Consider the following 18,019-nt stretch of genomic DNA (forward strand, 5'->3'; position numbering starts at 1 on the left):
CATTTCTGTTAGTAGACAACTCATTCGGGGTGGCATTATATCTTTTTAGCTAAAAAAATACATCACAGTGATTCCTCAAGTGTGCATTTCTTCAAGGGCTGACAATTCTCTTGGGGCAGAAGCAAGTCAATACCTGGCACTCATCTATGCATATTTCTTGAACAACAGAATGGATTTCCACATTCGTGAACGGATAGCAAGGTGACTGAAGGCATTACCCTCGAGTTGCTCCCTCCTACTGATGAAGTACCAAAGAGGACATAGCTTAGTTCACACATCATGATGTCATGCATTTTGCATTGAGATATTAATGAGACAGAGGCACGAGTTCTGGAAGACCCAGAGGGTCTCTCTCTAGATCCTCTTCTACATTTGTGTGTTATATCTCCATGACACTTCAAGGCACAATGTTAGGTTCAATATGTCCACTGATGACATTCGGCTTAGTCTATCCATCTTCTCTCTCACTCTTAACATTACAGGTGCATAGTCTCATGTGTATTTTTTTAATACCTCTAACTAGTTCAATCTGTTGCAAGTCGAATGGAGGTAAGGTAAACTGATTAAAAGGCAATGACACAGAGGTGAAATAATGAAAGAATTGCCCTCAGGGTGCATAAAAGGAAACAGTGCAACACTTCTGTGATCATGGAAACCTCAGAAGTTTAATAACTGTTCATAGATGGAAAGAAGCAGTAATAACTCTGCCTGGAGTACACTATTAAAAGAAAAAGAACAAACTGTTAAATAGAAATTGGAAATAATTAGCCATGCCTGGGAAAAGGAGAAGTCAAGGCTACATGAACAAAACTGTTTAGACACCTGCTTGCTAACTGGCTTTCTTATGCCACAAAGAAAGATGATTGCCCTATAGAAGGATTTAAAGAATTAATCAAAAGGAAAGCTGTGTCTTCAAACAGACCCAAGGCCAAATGTAACATGAAATAAGGAAGCTACTTCTGATAAGAAAGCAGGCTGCAGACTTGCAATATTGTGGATAAAAGAATCTAAAAGATCGATAATGTCATACCGCAAAATTGAAAAAGTGAGAAAATAATATATTTCAATTCCAGGATGCCTTGGGGCAGAACTTCAAAGAATTAAATTCTGGACAAAGAAACGGTCAGTTGGAATCTTAGCTAAATTCTACCATTAACCGTGTAACAGCCAAGTTGAGTTGTGAGGCTTAATTTGCTTACTTGAGGGGTCTGATTTTGATTGTGACATGCAATAAAGTTTAAATCATTGTTTCAGTACTTGATTGAGATTTCTTAATAAGTTGCTGAATTAAAGGAAGTTTGTGGTGATTTAGCAACAACAATCCACACCATAATCAAAACCTATTTTGATTTCAAGAAGACATTATCTGTTGCAATGTATACGGCAGTGACACCATGGCTACTATTTGTAGAACCAAAAAAGGAACCTTTTGAAAATACTAACAGAAAGCAATATTTCAAATTGTAGTGATAGTAATGAGGTCAGCAAGGTGGACCTCATGAAACAAATTCCGATTGGACCGGTTTAACAGACCCAATCAGGGAGCCCCAGCTGGCGGATCTTAAAAAAGTGTCTTACACTTATTGGGCTTTGCCTACTGCTGGTTCACCAATCACATGGGTGTTCTCCTGATGGTGGAAATATTGAATCTAGTTATTTGGAAAATGGTGTATTTAGAGTCACTGCACTTACATACATAAAATAAACAGGAGTGTCAGAGGTTCTGTTCACTCTGACAGCTTGCTCTGAGGAAGTCAGACCACCATGAAGTACCATACATGAGTGAGTAAAGGCTGACTTGGTGATGGGATACCAGCCTCTGTGGTATTTGACAAGGGTGATTCAGAGAGCTTTGAAAGGGCACTGAAAAGCTGCTGCTGTTTGCATTCTCTCTCAAATGAGCTGGCACATGAACAAATCCCACAAAACAGAAACAGCATCAGGGAGCGGAGAAGCTTGAAACACTTGCAACCTTTGACAGTGCTGACTACACTCAAAATGAAGCAAGCCCATCTAGCCTCTGCTTCAACTCTAAAAGGTTCAAAGGGAATCTATGGAGTCTAAACCATATATTCTTTCATCTTCCTTTTTACTGGAAACACTGTCCTTTCAATGTTGTATCTGTGAGACAGGAGGGCCCCAAGTGACAGCATACAAAAAAACCTGTATTCAACAGTGATTCGATTATTCTTTTCAAGGTCAGGTGGTGGTAAAACTGCCCTTCCACTAAAGACAACCTCACGATTGGCTCCTTAGTGCTACAGTAAGAAATTGTTAGCAACACTTTCATTGGGGAGAGGTATTGCCTTGTGCCAAAAAAGGACTTAAACATATACTGCGGTGCTGAGAAAGTCAAAAAGAGGGCTAGTTCACCCCTTTCACTAAGGCACAGCATTACCTCTGCATTGTTTGCCTGATCAGATATGCAGCTCTGAATAAGCCATAAAGGAAAAGAAGCCATCATCTTGGTGCCCTCCTAATGCAACTGATTCATTCTCCTCATTATCCACTGTCTCAAACTGAATCAGACAGTCCACAATCTTGAGTGGAATTTCCAATTCATATCCTATCCATACAAGGGCCACTTAATTTCATTCCCAAAAACATCTCCTGTCTCCATGTCTCTCATTGCTTTAACACGGAGGAGCTTGTGCAAAGTTTAGACTGTTCCAATGCTATTCTGGCCCAACTTCTATTTAACCTCTGTAGCGTGAGCTCATCCACAATTCTGTTGCTCATATCCTAACTTACACTTACTCATCAATTTTATTCTCCCTGACATATTACTTTCCTTGGTGTACTTATTAAAAAAATACACTGAAGAACTATGAAAAGAAATTTTTCATAGAGAACCACCAATTTGATAAACTGTATTAAGTTAATGTTAATATAAGCTGGATACAACATTACTTACTTCTTTCCTGGAGCAGGAGAAATACCCAAATCTACAAATAGAAAGAAATGCAAGATTAACCAGACATTAGACTAATTAATAATGCCACACAACATTATTACTAAAATCAAGAACTGGCATGCCTTTGGACTCAGCCCCCTACTGTACTGACTGTATACCCATGACTGCATCAACAAATACCAGACTAATGCCACTTACAAGGTTGCTGATGACACCAACATATTTGGTCGAATCTCAGATGGTGATGAAACAGACCTGGAAAAATGGTGCACTGAGAACAACCAAGCTCTCAATGCCAGCAAAACCAAGGAATTCATTATTGACATTCAGCAAGATGTTACTCATGCCCCTGCCCCCTACACATTAACAGCCAGAGGTGGAACAAGTGGAGTGTGTCAAGCTCATGGGAGTGGTCATCAACAGCAAGTTTTCTTGGATTCTTCATTGGGATGCACTGGTTACAAAGGCCCAACAATGTCTCTTCTGCCTCAGGCAGCTGAGAAAATTTGACATGACGGCAAATACCCTTGCCACCTTTTATAGGTGTGCCATCGAGCATTCTGTCTGGATGTCTCACTATCTGGTATGGCAACTGTACCATTCAAGATTGGAGACGGTCACAGAGTGGTGAACTCGGCCTGGACAATCAGAAAGGCCAACCTCCCATCCAGAGAATCTATCTACCAGGCCTGCTGTGAATGTAAGGCCGCTAGCATTCTCAAAGATCCATCCCACCCTGGCAAATTATTTTACAACCTCTACCATCAGGGAGAAGGTACAGAAGCCCGAACACACCAACTGGTTTCAAAACAGTTTCTACCCTACTGTTGTTAAAATACTGAATGGAATGTCAAACTCTTTTAATCGCCTGTATCTGTTTTGGTGTTTGCTGCTGTTTACTTATTATTTACTGATGTGTGCTATTTAACTCTGATCTGCCTGTATTGCTCACAAGACAAAGCTTTTCAGTATGCCTTGGTACACGTGACAATAAATTCAATATACTGCATGTAATAAATTTAATCAAAATTTAAGTAGGAAACCAGGATCCGAACATTTCCTTAGAGGTGTGTTCCCATGCAGTTGACCACAAATGCTTGCTAGTTACATGTGGAGCTGTGCAAAAGTTTTAGAGGGCTCCTACACTTCAACTAAATGATCGCAAGCTCTCCAAGAAACCTGCACCGTTCCTTTAAAGCAACTACACCATTATGGCACAACAAGTCCAAAGGCCATGTCACAAGATGTTTACACAAAAGATTATGTGTACAAGGACCAGAAAATACTAGAGCACAGGAGGCCATTTGGTCCAAAATTGTTCCTCTGAAGAACACTGCAGTTAGTTTTCTACACCAATTCTTTCTTCATAATCCCTGCAGTTCTTTTCCTTATGAAGTATTTATACTCTTTTGAAAGCTACTTGAAGTCTGCCAGAATTTTACAACAAAGACGACCCTTTGGTCCATCATATATTATTTGCTGGTGACCAAGTATCTATCTACTCATTTTCCAGCACATGGCCAGACGCCTTGTATGCTATGCTATTTCAAGTGTTACTACTTAATTTCTGGAACTCAATGCATGAAAGAGCTGGGAAACCTCACAATAGTTTTTCCTAAAATTCCCTCTAAGCCTCTGACTGGGGCTCTGTCATTTCTTTTCAATTCCTCTCTGGCCTTAGGAGGAATGCCAGAGGATGGAGGACAGCTAAAGTAGTACCATTATTCAAGAAGGGCAGTAGAGGTAAACCAGGAAACTACAGGTCAGTGGCAGGGTAACTATATTAGAAAAGGTTCTAGAGGAACAAGTGTTATCTACATTCAGAGAGGCAAGGATTGATCAAAGATCGCCATCCTAGCTTTGTTAGAGTGAGATAACGTCTAACACATTTGATCGCGGTGAGATATTTGAGGTGGTGACTAAGTGCATAGATGAGCATAGATAAACTAGTTTGTTAGGGGGATGGGAGCTAGAGCTATGGATCAGAGGCTGGGGTAGCTGTGAAAAGCAGATACAGTGTTCAGAGAGTCTGGAAGGAAGGACAGACAGTTGATATAGCAAAGTTGCAGTCAGTGCTGCTTTTAACGCATGATTTGGAGATGCCGGTGTTAGACTGGGGTGTACAAAGTTAAAAATCACAACACCAGGTTATAGTCCAACAGGTTTAATTGGAAGCACACTATCACCTGATGAAGGAGCATCGATCTGAAAGCTAGTGATGGGCTCAATCGTAACAGAACTTACAGCAAATTTTTGCAAGGAGTGTTGGGAATAAGGGTGACGAACGTACAGCATGGGTCAGTACTTGAAGCTACAATGTTGTGCCCAATACACAGACTTGGATATCACGGGGACAAGAATGGTTGGTGAATGTTCTGGGTTTTAGATGTCTCAAAAGGAATAACGAGAAAGGTAAAAAGAGGTGGGGCAGTGACATTGCTAATCAATGATAGTATAACAGCTGCAGAAAGGGAGCTCATTGAGGAGAGTTTGACTACTGAGTAATTATGGGTGGAAGTCAGAAACAGGAAAGGAGCAGTCACTTTCTTGGGAATTTTCCATAGGTGCCCCAATATCAACAGAGACATGGATGAGCAGATTAGGAGGCAGATTTCCCTAATATTGATTGTAACCTCCTTAACACAAATAGTTTGAATGGAGCTGATTTTGTCCACTGTCCAGGAAGGATTCCTGACCCAATATATAAATAGGCTAACTAGACAGGAGGCCATACTGGATTTAGTGCTTGGCAACGAACCAGGTCAGGTGCCAGATCTCTTGATGGGAGCGCATTTCGGGGATAGTGATCACAATTCCTGACCTTTAATACAGTCATGGAGGGGGATAGGAGCAGACCTATGGGAAAGCATTTAATTGGGGGAGGGGGAAATTACAGTGCTATTAGGCAGAACTGTGGTGCACAAACTGGGAGCAGACATTCTCAGGGAAATGCTTGACAAAAATGTGGAGGTTGTTAAGGGAGCACTGACTGAGTGCTGGATAGATTTGCCTGAGGCAAGGAAGGGATAGTAGGGCAAAGGAACCTTGGAGGGCAAGAAATTTGGAACATCTAGTCAAAAGGAAGAAGGACTCTTGCTCAAGGTTGAGGAAATAAGGATTAGACAGGGCTCTGGAGGGTTACAAGATAATAAGGAACGAACTGAAGAATGGACGGAGGAGAGCTAGAAGGGCACATGAAAAAGCCTTAGTGGGTAGGATTAAGGAAAACCCCAAGATGTCGTACATTTATGAGAGGAACAAGAGGATGGCCAGAGCAAGGGGAGGGCCAATCAGGGATAGTGGACGGAACTTATGCCTGGAGTCGGAGGAGGTAGGGGAAGTCCTTAATGAATATGTTGCTTCAGTATTCATTAGTGAGAGGGACCTTGTCATTTGAGAGGACAGCGTGAATTAGGCTGATATGCTTGAACAGGTTTAGCAGGTGGACATGCTGGAAATTTTGAAATAGGAGGAAAGATAAGACCCTGGGCCAGACGGGATATATGTAAAGTAAATACTGGAAACAAGGGAAGAGACTGTTTTATCTTTGGCGATGACCTTTGCTTCCTCATTGTTCACTGGAATAGTACTAGATGATTGGAGGGTGGCAAATGTTATCTCCTTGTTAAAGGAAGGGAAATAGGGATAACCCTGGGAATTACAGACCCATCAGTCTTAGATCAGTAATGGACAAATTATTGGAGAGGATTCTGAGAGACAGGATTTATGATTATTTTGAAAAGCATAGCTTGATGAGAGAGAGTCAGCATGGCATTGAGAGGGGGAGGTCATGTCTCACAAGCCTTACTGAACTCCGAGGATGTGACAAAACACATCGATGAAAGTAGAGCAGTGGATATGGTGTATATAGATTTTAACAAGACACTTAATAAGGTTCCCAATGGTAGGCTCATTCAGAAAGTGAGGAGGAATGGGATACAAGGAAAATTGGCTGTCTGGATATAGAATTGGCTGGCCCATAGAAGACAGAGGGTGGTAGCAGATGTAAAGTATTCAATCTGGAGCTGAGTGACCAGTGGTATTCCACAGTGATCTGTCCTGGGGCCACTGCTCCTTGTGATTTTTATAAATGACTTGGGTGAGGAAGTGGAAAGGTGTGTTAGTAAGTTTACTGATGACACGAATGTTGGTGGAGTTGTAGACAGTGTGGAGGGCTGTTGCAGATCGCAACGGAACATCGACAGGATGCAGAGCTGTGCTGAGAAGTGGCAGATAGAGTTCAACCTGGAAAAGTGTGAAGTGAATCATTTTGGAAGGTTGAATTTAAATGCAGAAAACAGAGCTGAAGGCAGGATTCTTGGCAGAGGTTGGAGGAACAGAGGGATCTTGGGGTCCTTGTTCACAGATTCCTCAAAGTTAACAACCCTATCAACCTGGGTGGCAAGGCGTATGATATGTTGGCTCTCATTAGCAGGGGGATTGAGTTTCAGAGCCGCAAGGTTATACTGCAGCTCTAGAGAGTCCTGGTAAGATCACACTTGGAATATTGTGTTCTGTTCTGGTCACCTCACTATAGGGAAAGATGTAGAAGCTTTAGAGAGGATGCAGAGCCCAGGATGCTGCCTGGACAGACGGCATGTCTTATGAAGAAACATTGAGGGAGCTAGCATTTTTCTCATCGGAGCAAAGAAGGATGACAGGTGACTTAATAGAGTTGTAAAAGATGATGAGAGGCATAGAGTGGATAGCAAGAGACTTTTTCCCAGGTTGGAAATGTTGCTCACAAGGGGGCATAATTGTAAGGTAATTGGAGGAATGTTAGAGGTTGGTTCTTTACACAGAGTGGTGGATGCTTGGAATGCACGGCCAGCAGTGGTAGTACAGTCAGATAAATTAGGGACATTTAAGCTACATGGATGATAGTAAAATGTCGGGAATATAGGTTAGTTTAATCTTAGAGTAGGATAAAAGTTCGGCACAACCTCAAGAGCCAAAGGGTCTGTACTGTTCTATGAAGTTATTATGATTCATGTAGTCCACATGGACTTCTGTAAGGCTTTTGGTATGTTCTCGCATGATAGACTGGTCAAGAAGCTAAGACCCCATGAGAGCCAGGGCAATTTTCTAAGTTGAATCCAAAATTGGTTTAGTGGCAGGAGTCAGTAGGTGATGGTTTAGAGTCAAAGGTTGTTTTGTCTGGAAGCCTTGTGTTCAGTGGCACACCACAGGATTCGAGTTGGATCCTTGTTTGTTTTTGCATCCAAGTCATTAACTTACACTACATAAGCATATGATCAGTATCAACACAGATCACAAAAAAAATTTTGGTATGATTAATAGCGAGGAGGATAGCCTTAGACTACAGGACAATATGGATGGGCTAGTCAGATAGGAAGAATAGTAGCACATTAAATTTAATCTTGGAAAGTGTGAAGTGATGCATTTTGGGAGGACGAATGAGGCAAGGGAATACATGGTGAATGGCAGGACCTTGGGAAGTACAAAGATCCTTGAGGGCAACAGATCAGGTTGGTAACTAGCTGAGGAAACATATGAGATTTTGCCTTTATTAGTCAAGGCAGTGAATGCTCGAGAAACTAGGTCACGATGGAGCAATATAAGATGTTGGGGCATAACTGAAGTACTCTGTGCAGTTCTGGTTATTGCATCCCATAGGAAAATGCGATTGCAAGAGACACAGTGTAGAGGAGATTCTCCAGAATGTTGACTGAGTTGTAACACTTCAGCTAAGAGATTAGATAGGCTGGAATTGTTTTCCTTCGAGCAGAGAAGTTTGAACAGGGACCTAACTGAAGTGTACTAAATTATAAAGGTGTATATAGGTTAAAGAGATAGTGACCATGGATTTGACAGGTGCTTTCCAAGAAGATTTGGTGAATTTCTACAGTGCATCTTGTAGAATGATGTTAAGCTTCAAGAATGTTGTTGGAGCTGTACTCATCCAAGCAAATGGAGAGGATTCCACCACACTCTTAACTTGTGCCTTGTCAAAGTCGGACAGGCTCTGAGGAGTCAGGAAGTAGGTTAATCACTGCAGGATTCCTAGCTCTGATCTGCTCTTGCAGCCACAATATTTTCGGGAAGACCACATCTTTTTACTTACTCTATTTATTGGAGCTATTAACATTTCTAGGTGGGTATGGTCTCTTCTACTGAGCCATTCAGGGTGAACCTGCCCAATAATATTAGTTGGATGGCTTATCAATGGACCAACTGGAATTGGTAACAGAGAAGTCCGTTGTAGCATTTGGATTGGCCTCTGATCAGGGAAAAGTCAGGAAAATCAGATCAGACATGATCTCATTTGAATGGCAGAGCACTCGAGGGCCAATTTCCGCTTCTATGTTACAGTCTTATGATCAGGAGACCAGTTCTCTATGAAGCAAATGCAGCACCGAGAACCTCATCTCAAAAAGGAAAAGCATATCAATAAGTCAAGCTCTTGGAAGATGTTCTCATCTACCTTTTCCTGTAAACTGTGTTTTTTTTCCATACTCCTGAAGGAAAAAGAAAGCATTCCTGTGTATTCAATGGATCGATTCTCAACTCAATCGAAAGAATGGACTTTAGTGCACACAACCTTGTGTCGTCAAAGAAAGTGCCAGAAGACTGGAGGCTAATGTGGTGCAATAATTTAAGAAAGGTAGTAAGGAAAGCCAGGGAACTATAGATCGGTGAGTAAGTTGTTGCAGGAGACTCTGAGGGACAGAATTTGGCTGTGTTTTTGTCGTCATAGTCTTAACAGACCATAGGGGCTGCTCTTTCATTACAGACAGAAAAACGACTGGTGGCGATTTAACCAGAGGGCCAGCAGACCTCAGATGAAGGAAGAGGTTGAGATGGAGCGTCCTTCATGGTTACCTCATGGTGATGGGATCTGAGCCCACGCTGGCAGCATTATGCTGGTCTGTAAACTAACAATCCAGCCAACTAAGCTAAACAGACTCCTGGACAGAATTTACATGCATTTGCAAAGGAGAGGACTGATTAGGGAATAGTCAACATAGCTTTGTGCGTGGGAAATCGATTGACTAACTTAATGGAGATTTTTTGAAGAAGTGACAAAGAAAATTGACAAAAGCAGAGCGATGGACATTGTCTATACACACTTCAAAAAGCTGTTCAACAAGATTCCACATGATCGACTGGTTAGCAAGGTTAGATCACATGGAATCCAAGAAGAGTTAGCCATTTGGATACAAAATTGGCTTGAAGGTAAGAGTCAGAGTGGTGGTGGAAGTTGCTCCTTCAACCAGACAGTGCACCACAAAGATTGATGGTGGGCAGTTTTTTTTGTCACTTATATAAATGATTTGGATGGGAAGATAGGAGTAATAGTTAGCAGTTTTGTAGGTGACACCAAAATTGGTGGTATGGTGGACAATGAAGGAAGTTATCTAATAGTACAAATGAACCCTGATCAGATGGGCTGAGGCGTGACAGGTGGAATTTAATTTAGATAAATGTGAGGTGCTACATTTTGGTAAGGCAAATCAGGGAAGGTCTTATATACTTAATGGTAAGGTTTTGGGGTATGTTGCTGAACACAGACTTTGGAGCATTGGAGGCTGAGGGGTGACCTTATACAGGTTTAAAAAATCATGAGGGGTGTGGATAGGGTAAATAGCCAAAGTCTTTTCTCAAAAATCTTTTCTCCAGGGTAGCAGAGTTTAAAACTAGAGGGCAGAGGTTTCAGGCGAGAGGATCAAGATTTAAAAAGGGACCTAGGGGGCAAAGGATGGTGCATGTATGGAATGAACTGCCAGAGCAAGTGAAGGCTGGTACAATTATAGCATTTTAAAGGCATCTGGATAGGTAAATGAATAGTAAGGGTTAAGAGAGATATGGCCAAATGCTAGTAAATAGGACGAGATTCACTTTGGATATCTGGTCAGTACAGACCAGTTGGACCAAAAGGTCTGTTTTTGTATTGCATGGCTCGATGACTCTATTACTGAAAAAGTGAACAAAGGAAACTGGAAAACATCAAACTAAAATCACTCATCAACTTGACTCCAAATTGACTCTATCAAACTATTATTTGTGTTAACTGATTTTCATCCTTAAAATCCACGTCTTTGGCACCTCTAGTTAATTAAGAGGAGTTAGAAACTCATAAGGTGTTAAGTTAATAACTCATGCCTCATTAGTGGAAGAGCTATCTTTTGGTTAAGTATACAAAGGTAATGGTGTACATTCTTTTGTCACAAGTTTGTCAGTCAGGTTAATTGTGCAGTTCAACTACATCTTTTCACATTTTAAATGCTTTTGGGAAGAGGATGTAATACCCAGTGGGTCGTATCAGTTAATATGAGTAACCCATTTAAGTTTCCCATCAATGGGCCAATTTAAAATGGATGGATATGGATAGTGAGGGATTCAGTAATGGTGATGCCACTGAATGTCATAGGGCGATAGATTTTGTTTTGGTGGGAGTTGGGCATTTTTGCCATACAGTGCCATGCAACAATATTTGCCACTTGTCAACCCAAACCTGGCCATTGTCCAGGTGTTGCTGTATTTGGACATGGACTGCTTCAGTATCTGAATCGTAACAAATGGTGTTGAACGTTGTGCGATCATCAAACATCTCTATTTCTGACCTTAAGATGGAGGAAAGGTCAGTCATGAACGAAGATGGTTTGGTTTAGAAAACCACCCGAAGGAACTCGTGCAGTGATATCCTGGGGGTGAGATAAATGGCCTCCAACAACCACAACTATTTTCCTTTGTGCCAGTTATGACTCCAACTAGCCGAAAGTTTGCCCCATGATTGCCATTAACTCCAGCTTTGCTAGGACGTCTTGATGCAATATTTTATCAAATGCAGGTCTGATGCACACATCTCACCTCTGGAATTCAGCTCTTTTGTTCATGTTTGTACCAAGGAGATGATAAGGTCAGGAACTGAGCAGCCCAACAGAGTGTCAGACTGCAAGTTATTACTAAGCAAGTGCTGCCCGATAGTACTACTGATTACAACATTCGTAATTTTACTGATAATCTAAGGTAGACGGATGTGGCAGTAATTGCCTGGATTTTATTTTTCCTGCTTTTTTGTGCATGGGCAATTTTCCACATTCGAGAGTGGATGCCAACATTTCAACAGTACTGGAACAGCTTGGCAAACGGTGGGGCAAAGCTGGAGCACATGTTCAGTATTATTGCTGGAATGTTGCCTTTGCAGTGTCCTGTGCCTTCAGCTGCTGCTTTACATGGAATATCTTGGAGTGGATCAAAGTGTCTGAAGACTGAAATCTGGATGCTATGGACCTCGAGAGGAGGCCAAGATGCATCATCCACTCAACACTTCTGGCTGATGCAAATGCTTCAGCCTTATTTTTTGCATGGATGCACTGGGCTTGCCCATTCATAGAGCCTCCTCCTCCTCTTCCAGTGATAATTGTTCAATTGTCCACTATCATTCACAACTAGATGCAGCAAGATTGCAAAGCATAGATCTGGTTCATTGGTTGGGGAAATCACTTAGCTTGTTCTATCACTTACTGTTTATGTTGTTTGGCACGCAAGTAGCCCTATGTTGTAGATTTACCAGGTTGACACCTCATTTTCACTTATAAAAACAAAGTGAGAAATTCAGCATCTCGAGGGAGAAAGACTGAGTTAACATTTTAGTCAGATCGGATTGCTCTTCAGAACTCTTCTTACATTAGACCTTGAAACTTTAACTGGTTCTGTTTCTACAGATGCTGCTATACCTGCAGAGTTGCTCCAGCACTCTCAACTTCAGATTTCCAACATCCACAGCATTTTAGTTTTATTTTTCTGTTTATCTGGCGTAGCTCTTGGAATTTCCTCCTACACCCTTCACTTACTCACAGTTGATCCCCTGTCTTGATGATAATGGTAGAGTGGGGGTATGCTTCACCATGAAGTTGCAGACTGCATGGGAGTACAAGTCTGCTGCGACTGACAGCACATGCAGCACCTCATAGCTGCCTAGTCTTCAGTTGCTTGATCTGATTAAAGTCTCTCATTTAGCACTATAGTAAATGACACAACCCGACAGACTGCATCCTCAATGTGAAGGTGGGACTTCACCTCCACTAGGGCTATGTAGTGATCATGCGGTGACAGTCACTGTCAAATACATTTGTTTTGGGCAGATTGGAGAGAACGAAGTCAATTATATTTTTGCCTTCATGGTGATTCCCTCACCATCTGCCGCTGATTCAGTCTAACAGCTTTGTTCTTTATTTAGAACTTCACCAACTCTGTCCGCAGTGCTGCTACTGAGACACTATTAGTGATGAACATTGAAGCCCCCTAAGGACAGTACATGCTACAACCTTGCCACCCTCAGTGCTTCCTCCAAGTGGTGTTCAACATGAACGAGTACTCATCAGTAGCTGAGGGGTGAAAGAAATCAGGTTTCCTTGCCCACGTTTGATTTGATGTCATGTCAGTTCATGGAGTCTGGAGTTAATTTTTTGGGTTCCCAGGGAAGCTCCCCCCTGATTGTATATCACTGTTTCACCAACTCTACTTGGTCTGTTCTGCTGGTGAGACAGGACAAATCCAGGGATGGCGACAGTGTGGTGTCTGGGACTGTGTATTCTGAATGTAGTCAAGCAACAACCTAACAGTCTGTTAGACAGCTCTCCCAATTTTTGCTTGTGCCCCCAGACCTTTGGGAGGGGGACTTTGTAGCATCAACAGGGATCAGTTATTTTCAGTGCCTCAGTCGAAGCCAGATGGTCAGTCTGATTTATTTTTTGTGACTTTAGTATTTGATACAACTGGCTATTTCAGATGATTATTAAGAGAAAGCCACATTGTCATAGATCTGGAGTTGCAAGTCAGCCATACCAGAAAAAAAAGCCACCTTTTCCTTCTCTGAAAAAGATTAATGAACCTGATATGGTTTTCACACAACTGATGATGGTGGAGTGGTCAAGATTTTACTGAATACAAATTCCACCCATCTACCATGGTGGGATGTGTACCTGCATCACAAGAGGGTCAATATCATTGAAATTATGAAATAGGGCACTTGATCCCTGGAACCTCTTCCATTATTCAATATGATCAAGGCGGCATGGTGGCTGAGTGGTTAACAATGCTGCCCCACATCCCCAGGGATCTGGGTTTGATTCGAGCCTCAGGTGACTGTGTGAAGCCTGCACAGGTTTCCTCTGGGTGCTCCAGTTTCCTCCCACAGTCCAAAGATGTGCAGGTTAGGTGAATATGCTGTGCTAAATTGTCCATAGTGTTCATGGATGTGGAGGTTAGGTGCATTAGTCTGGAGTAAATATAGGGTAGGGGGAATGGGTCTGGGTCAGTTACTATGGAGGATTGGTAGGGCCGAAGGGCCAGTTTCCACACTGTAGGAATTCTGTAGTTCTATGATGGCTGATTATTGAACTCAATAGCCTAATCCCACCCATCCCTAATCCCTCGTGCCACAAGAGCTATACAAACCTTCTTCTTGAAGACACACTATTTTGGTCTCAATCACTCAGTGATCATGAATTCCACAAGTTCACCACTCCGGGTGATGGAATTTCTCATCTTGGTCCTAAAAGGTGTACCCTTCATCCTTAAACTCTGACTCCCTAGTTCTGGGCTAACCCTTCCATTAAGAACACCTTTCCTGCATCTAACGTGTCTCATCCTGGTAGAATTTTATATGTGTCTATGAGATCCCCTCTCATTCTTCTGAACTCCAGTGAATACACTCCTAACTGGCTCAAATCTCTTCTCATATGCCAGTCCATGTCACCCTATGAGTGAATCTAGGAAACTTTTGCTGCACTCCATCTATACCAAAAATATCCGCTCTCAAATAAAAAGAGGCCAGAACTGTACACAATAGTCCAGGTGTGGCCTCACCTGCATGTGTACTTTCAGCAACTGTACATGAGGGCACCCACGTCCTGTTGACCATTCCCCTCTCTCATTTTACAGACAAGTAATAATCTGCCTTCCTATTTTTTGCTATCAAAATGGATAACCTCACTTTTATCCACATTATACTACATTTGTCATGCATTTGACCAATCACTCAGCTTGTCCAAATCACTGCACAACTGAAAATTAGGTCCAAAATCACCCCCTCTTGCAGGATTTTCTACATGTTGGCTTAAAAAGACCTTCTGGATACATTAAGAAATCTAGCTCCTCCAAGCCTTTCAGCGTAAGTAGATCTCAGATATACATTGTCCAACCCAGTTAATGTTGGAAAATTGAAATCCCCTTTTTTCCCCACATGTATGAAATTTTCCCAGATATCTTCTTCTAGCTCTCCTTGACTGTTTAGGTTTTCGCTGTTCTCCCAGCGACGTGTGTATTCCCTTTTTTGTAAAAACCTTCTACCCATATGGCTTCATTTGCACCAAACTGGAGGCGGCCAGGTGTGGCAGCAGATGAAACAGAGCTAACATTTGAAGTTCTATGTGCCTTCTCTTCAGGGCTGTCTTCATTGGAGGTTTCTATATATGGTATAACATTAGAACATGCTGTGTAAAAATGTTTCATTAAAATCACAAATTCCTTGCAATCCCAGGTTGGCCCTTTTGGCAATTGCCTTAAACTTGTCACTTCCAGTTATCAATCCTCCAGCTAATGGGAATGTTCTCTCCCAATTTACACAATCAAAATCCTTCATGTAATTCTGAACATCTATATCTCCTTAATCTTTTTCATCAGAATAAATCCAGTCTCTTTTGATTTTCCAAAATGTCTCTTTCATCCTTGTTACCAGGCTAATAAACTCATCTGTACACAGGCTCTAAAGGGCTTAGCATTAGAGTCATAGAGATGTACAGCATGGAAACAGACCCTTCGGTCCAACCTGTCCATGCCGGCCAGATGTCCCAACCCAATCTAGTCCCACCTGCCAGCACCCGGCCCATATCCCTCCAAATCCTTCCTATTCATATACCTATCCAAATGCCTCTTAAATGTTGCAATTGTAACAGCCTCCACCACTTCCTCTGGCAACTCATTCCATACATGTATCACCCTCTGTGTGAAAAAGTTGCCCTGTAGGTCTCTTTTATATCCTTCCCCTCACCTTAAACCTATGCCCTCTAGTTCTGGACTCTCCGGCCCCAGGGAAAAGACTTTGCCTATTTAACCTATCCATGCCCCTCAATTTTGTAAACCTCTGTAAGGTCACCCCTCAGCCTCTGACGCTCCAGGGAAAACAGCCCCAGCCTGTTCAGCATCTCCCTATAGCTCAAATCCTCATCTTCTTGAAGTGTTAGGATCAGACAATTAGCTGAGGACAAACTATTGCTTGAATCTGTAACTTTTGTATGCTATGGTTTGAAACTTTACCAGCCTCCAGGTGACGGGAACAAAGACGATGGCTTTGGAGGGAGGGAAGTGTTATGGCTGCTAAAATAGGAGTGCCACACCAAGGAAGTTCCTCAGCTGCATGTCAAAATGCAGATCTGCTGCCCCATTCCCACTGAGTCAGGCCCTGGTTTATAGCTGGAGGCTCTATTCTCCAAGAGAGCCACAGCGAGAAATGGCAGACCTTGTAATCCCAATTAGTATTTCTCCCCCACTGCAGTACATGTCATAAGTGGTACACAGCTGAGAATGAGTGTCAGTAGTAGAGGGACTTGACATTTGTAGATATGCTGCTAATCAAATGGATTATTGTGTTTTGGATAATGTCAAGCTCGAGTGTTGTTGGACCTGCACACATCCAGGCAAGTGAGAAGCATTCCACTGTACTCGGGACTTGTGCCTTGTAGATGGGGGGACAATTTTGAGGTTGACAGGACATGAATTATGTGTTGCAGAATTCTTATCCTCTGACTTTCTCCTGTAGCCACAGTATTTATATGGCTAGTTCAGTTCAGTTTCTGGTCAGTGTTAATTACCAGGATGTTACTGGTGGGAGATCCCATGAATATATTGCCACTGAATGTCAAGGGACAAAGGTTAGACTACTCCTGCTGGATGATAAATAATAGATTGGCACACATGTAGTATCCACTTGTCAGGCCTTGCTATATTCAGCGTTTGAGGAGTCACGAATGATGCTGAACATTGTATGTAATTATCTGCGAAGATTCCCACTTCTGACCTTATGATGGAAGGTAACTGATGATGCAGCTGAAATGATTGGGCTGATGACATTGCCTTGAAGAATTCCTTAGAGATATCATGGAAATGAGGTGACTGACAAAGACATGACCATTTTCCTTTGTGGTATGATTCTAACCAGTGGAAAGCAGGGACCCTACCCCACCCCACTCCACTCCACTCCCTTCATGATACCAACTGACCTAGATTTACTAGGAATTCTTGATTTATATTTTATCTTGTCATTCTTGCTTCCAAAACAAATCATATCACACATTTCCACATTAAATTGCATCTGTTATGTCTGTCAATTTCACCACTAAACATCTGAGATTTGCAACTATCTTCCTTGCTATTTAGGACGTATTCAGATTTTGTGTCATCTGTAAGATTTGAAATTATGCCTCATTTATACAGATCACCTCTGATCCACATAATAACCCTCAGGGCCTAGTTTGAAATATTCATTGTTTTCTGTTCCTTAGTCACATTGGTAGTCAAACTACCAATGGGCATTTTGACCTATCATCCAGCCTAGAAATGGAGTGGCTGCTGGATTATTTCAGATGGCAGTTACAAGTGCACTACATTACTGTGGGTTTGGAGTTACATGCAGACCATCACCTAAGGCTGGCTGATTTTGTTTTCCTCAGAAATGACATTATTGAGCTAATTGACTTTTGACAAAAAATTATATTTTTAATGTCACCATTACTGAATCCAGTTTTAAATTACAGATTTATTAACTAAATTAACTGCTGCTCTGGTGGAATTTCATCCCCTGTATACAAGTCAGAGCCTCTGGATTACTAGGCCAATGGCACTAACAATACAGTTCTATCTCCTCCTGGAATTATTTCAAAAGAAATGCAGGGATGTTATCTCCCTGGTCCTGGTCAATACTTACCTTCAATAAACGTCCCAAAACAGACTGCCTGGTTATCACTGCATCACTGTCATACTACCCTTATGTGGGGGGTTTGCTCAGTACAAAATAGCTGCAGCAAAACAGTGACTTCAATAAATAACTGAATAGCTGTGAAGTACTTTGAGACATCCAGA

At 41.9% G+C, this 18,019-nt stretch overlaps 1 protein-coding gene across 20 annotated transcripts in view; it reads right to left on the reverse strand.

Moving 5' to 3' along the window:
* LOC140460175 (clathrin coat assembly protein AP180-like) overlaps window positions 1-18,019 on the reverse strand; it is a 227,114-nt gene that overhangs the window by 22,743 nt on the left and 186,352 nt on the right. For all 20 annotated transcript variants that reach the window (XM_072554578.1, XM_072554567.1, XM_072554634.1 and 17 more), the window contains one exon: window positions 2,915-2,945. In XM_072554578.1, coding sequence (XP_072410679.1) covers window positions 2,915-2,945 — 31 coding nt within the window. The remainder of the gene's footprint in view (window positions 1-2,914; window positions 2,946-18,019) is intronic.

Source organism: Chiloscyllium punctatum, chromosome 3, assembly GCF_047496795.1.
Source record: "Chiloscyllium punctatum isolate Juve2018m chromosome 3, sChiPun1.3, whole genome shotgun sequence".
Taxonomy (NCBI): domain Eukaryota; kingdom Metazoa; phylum Chordata; class Chondrichthyes; order Orectolobiformes; family Hemiscylliidae; genus Chiloscyllium; species Chiloscyllium punctatum.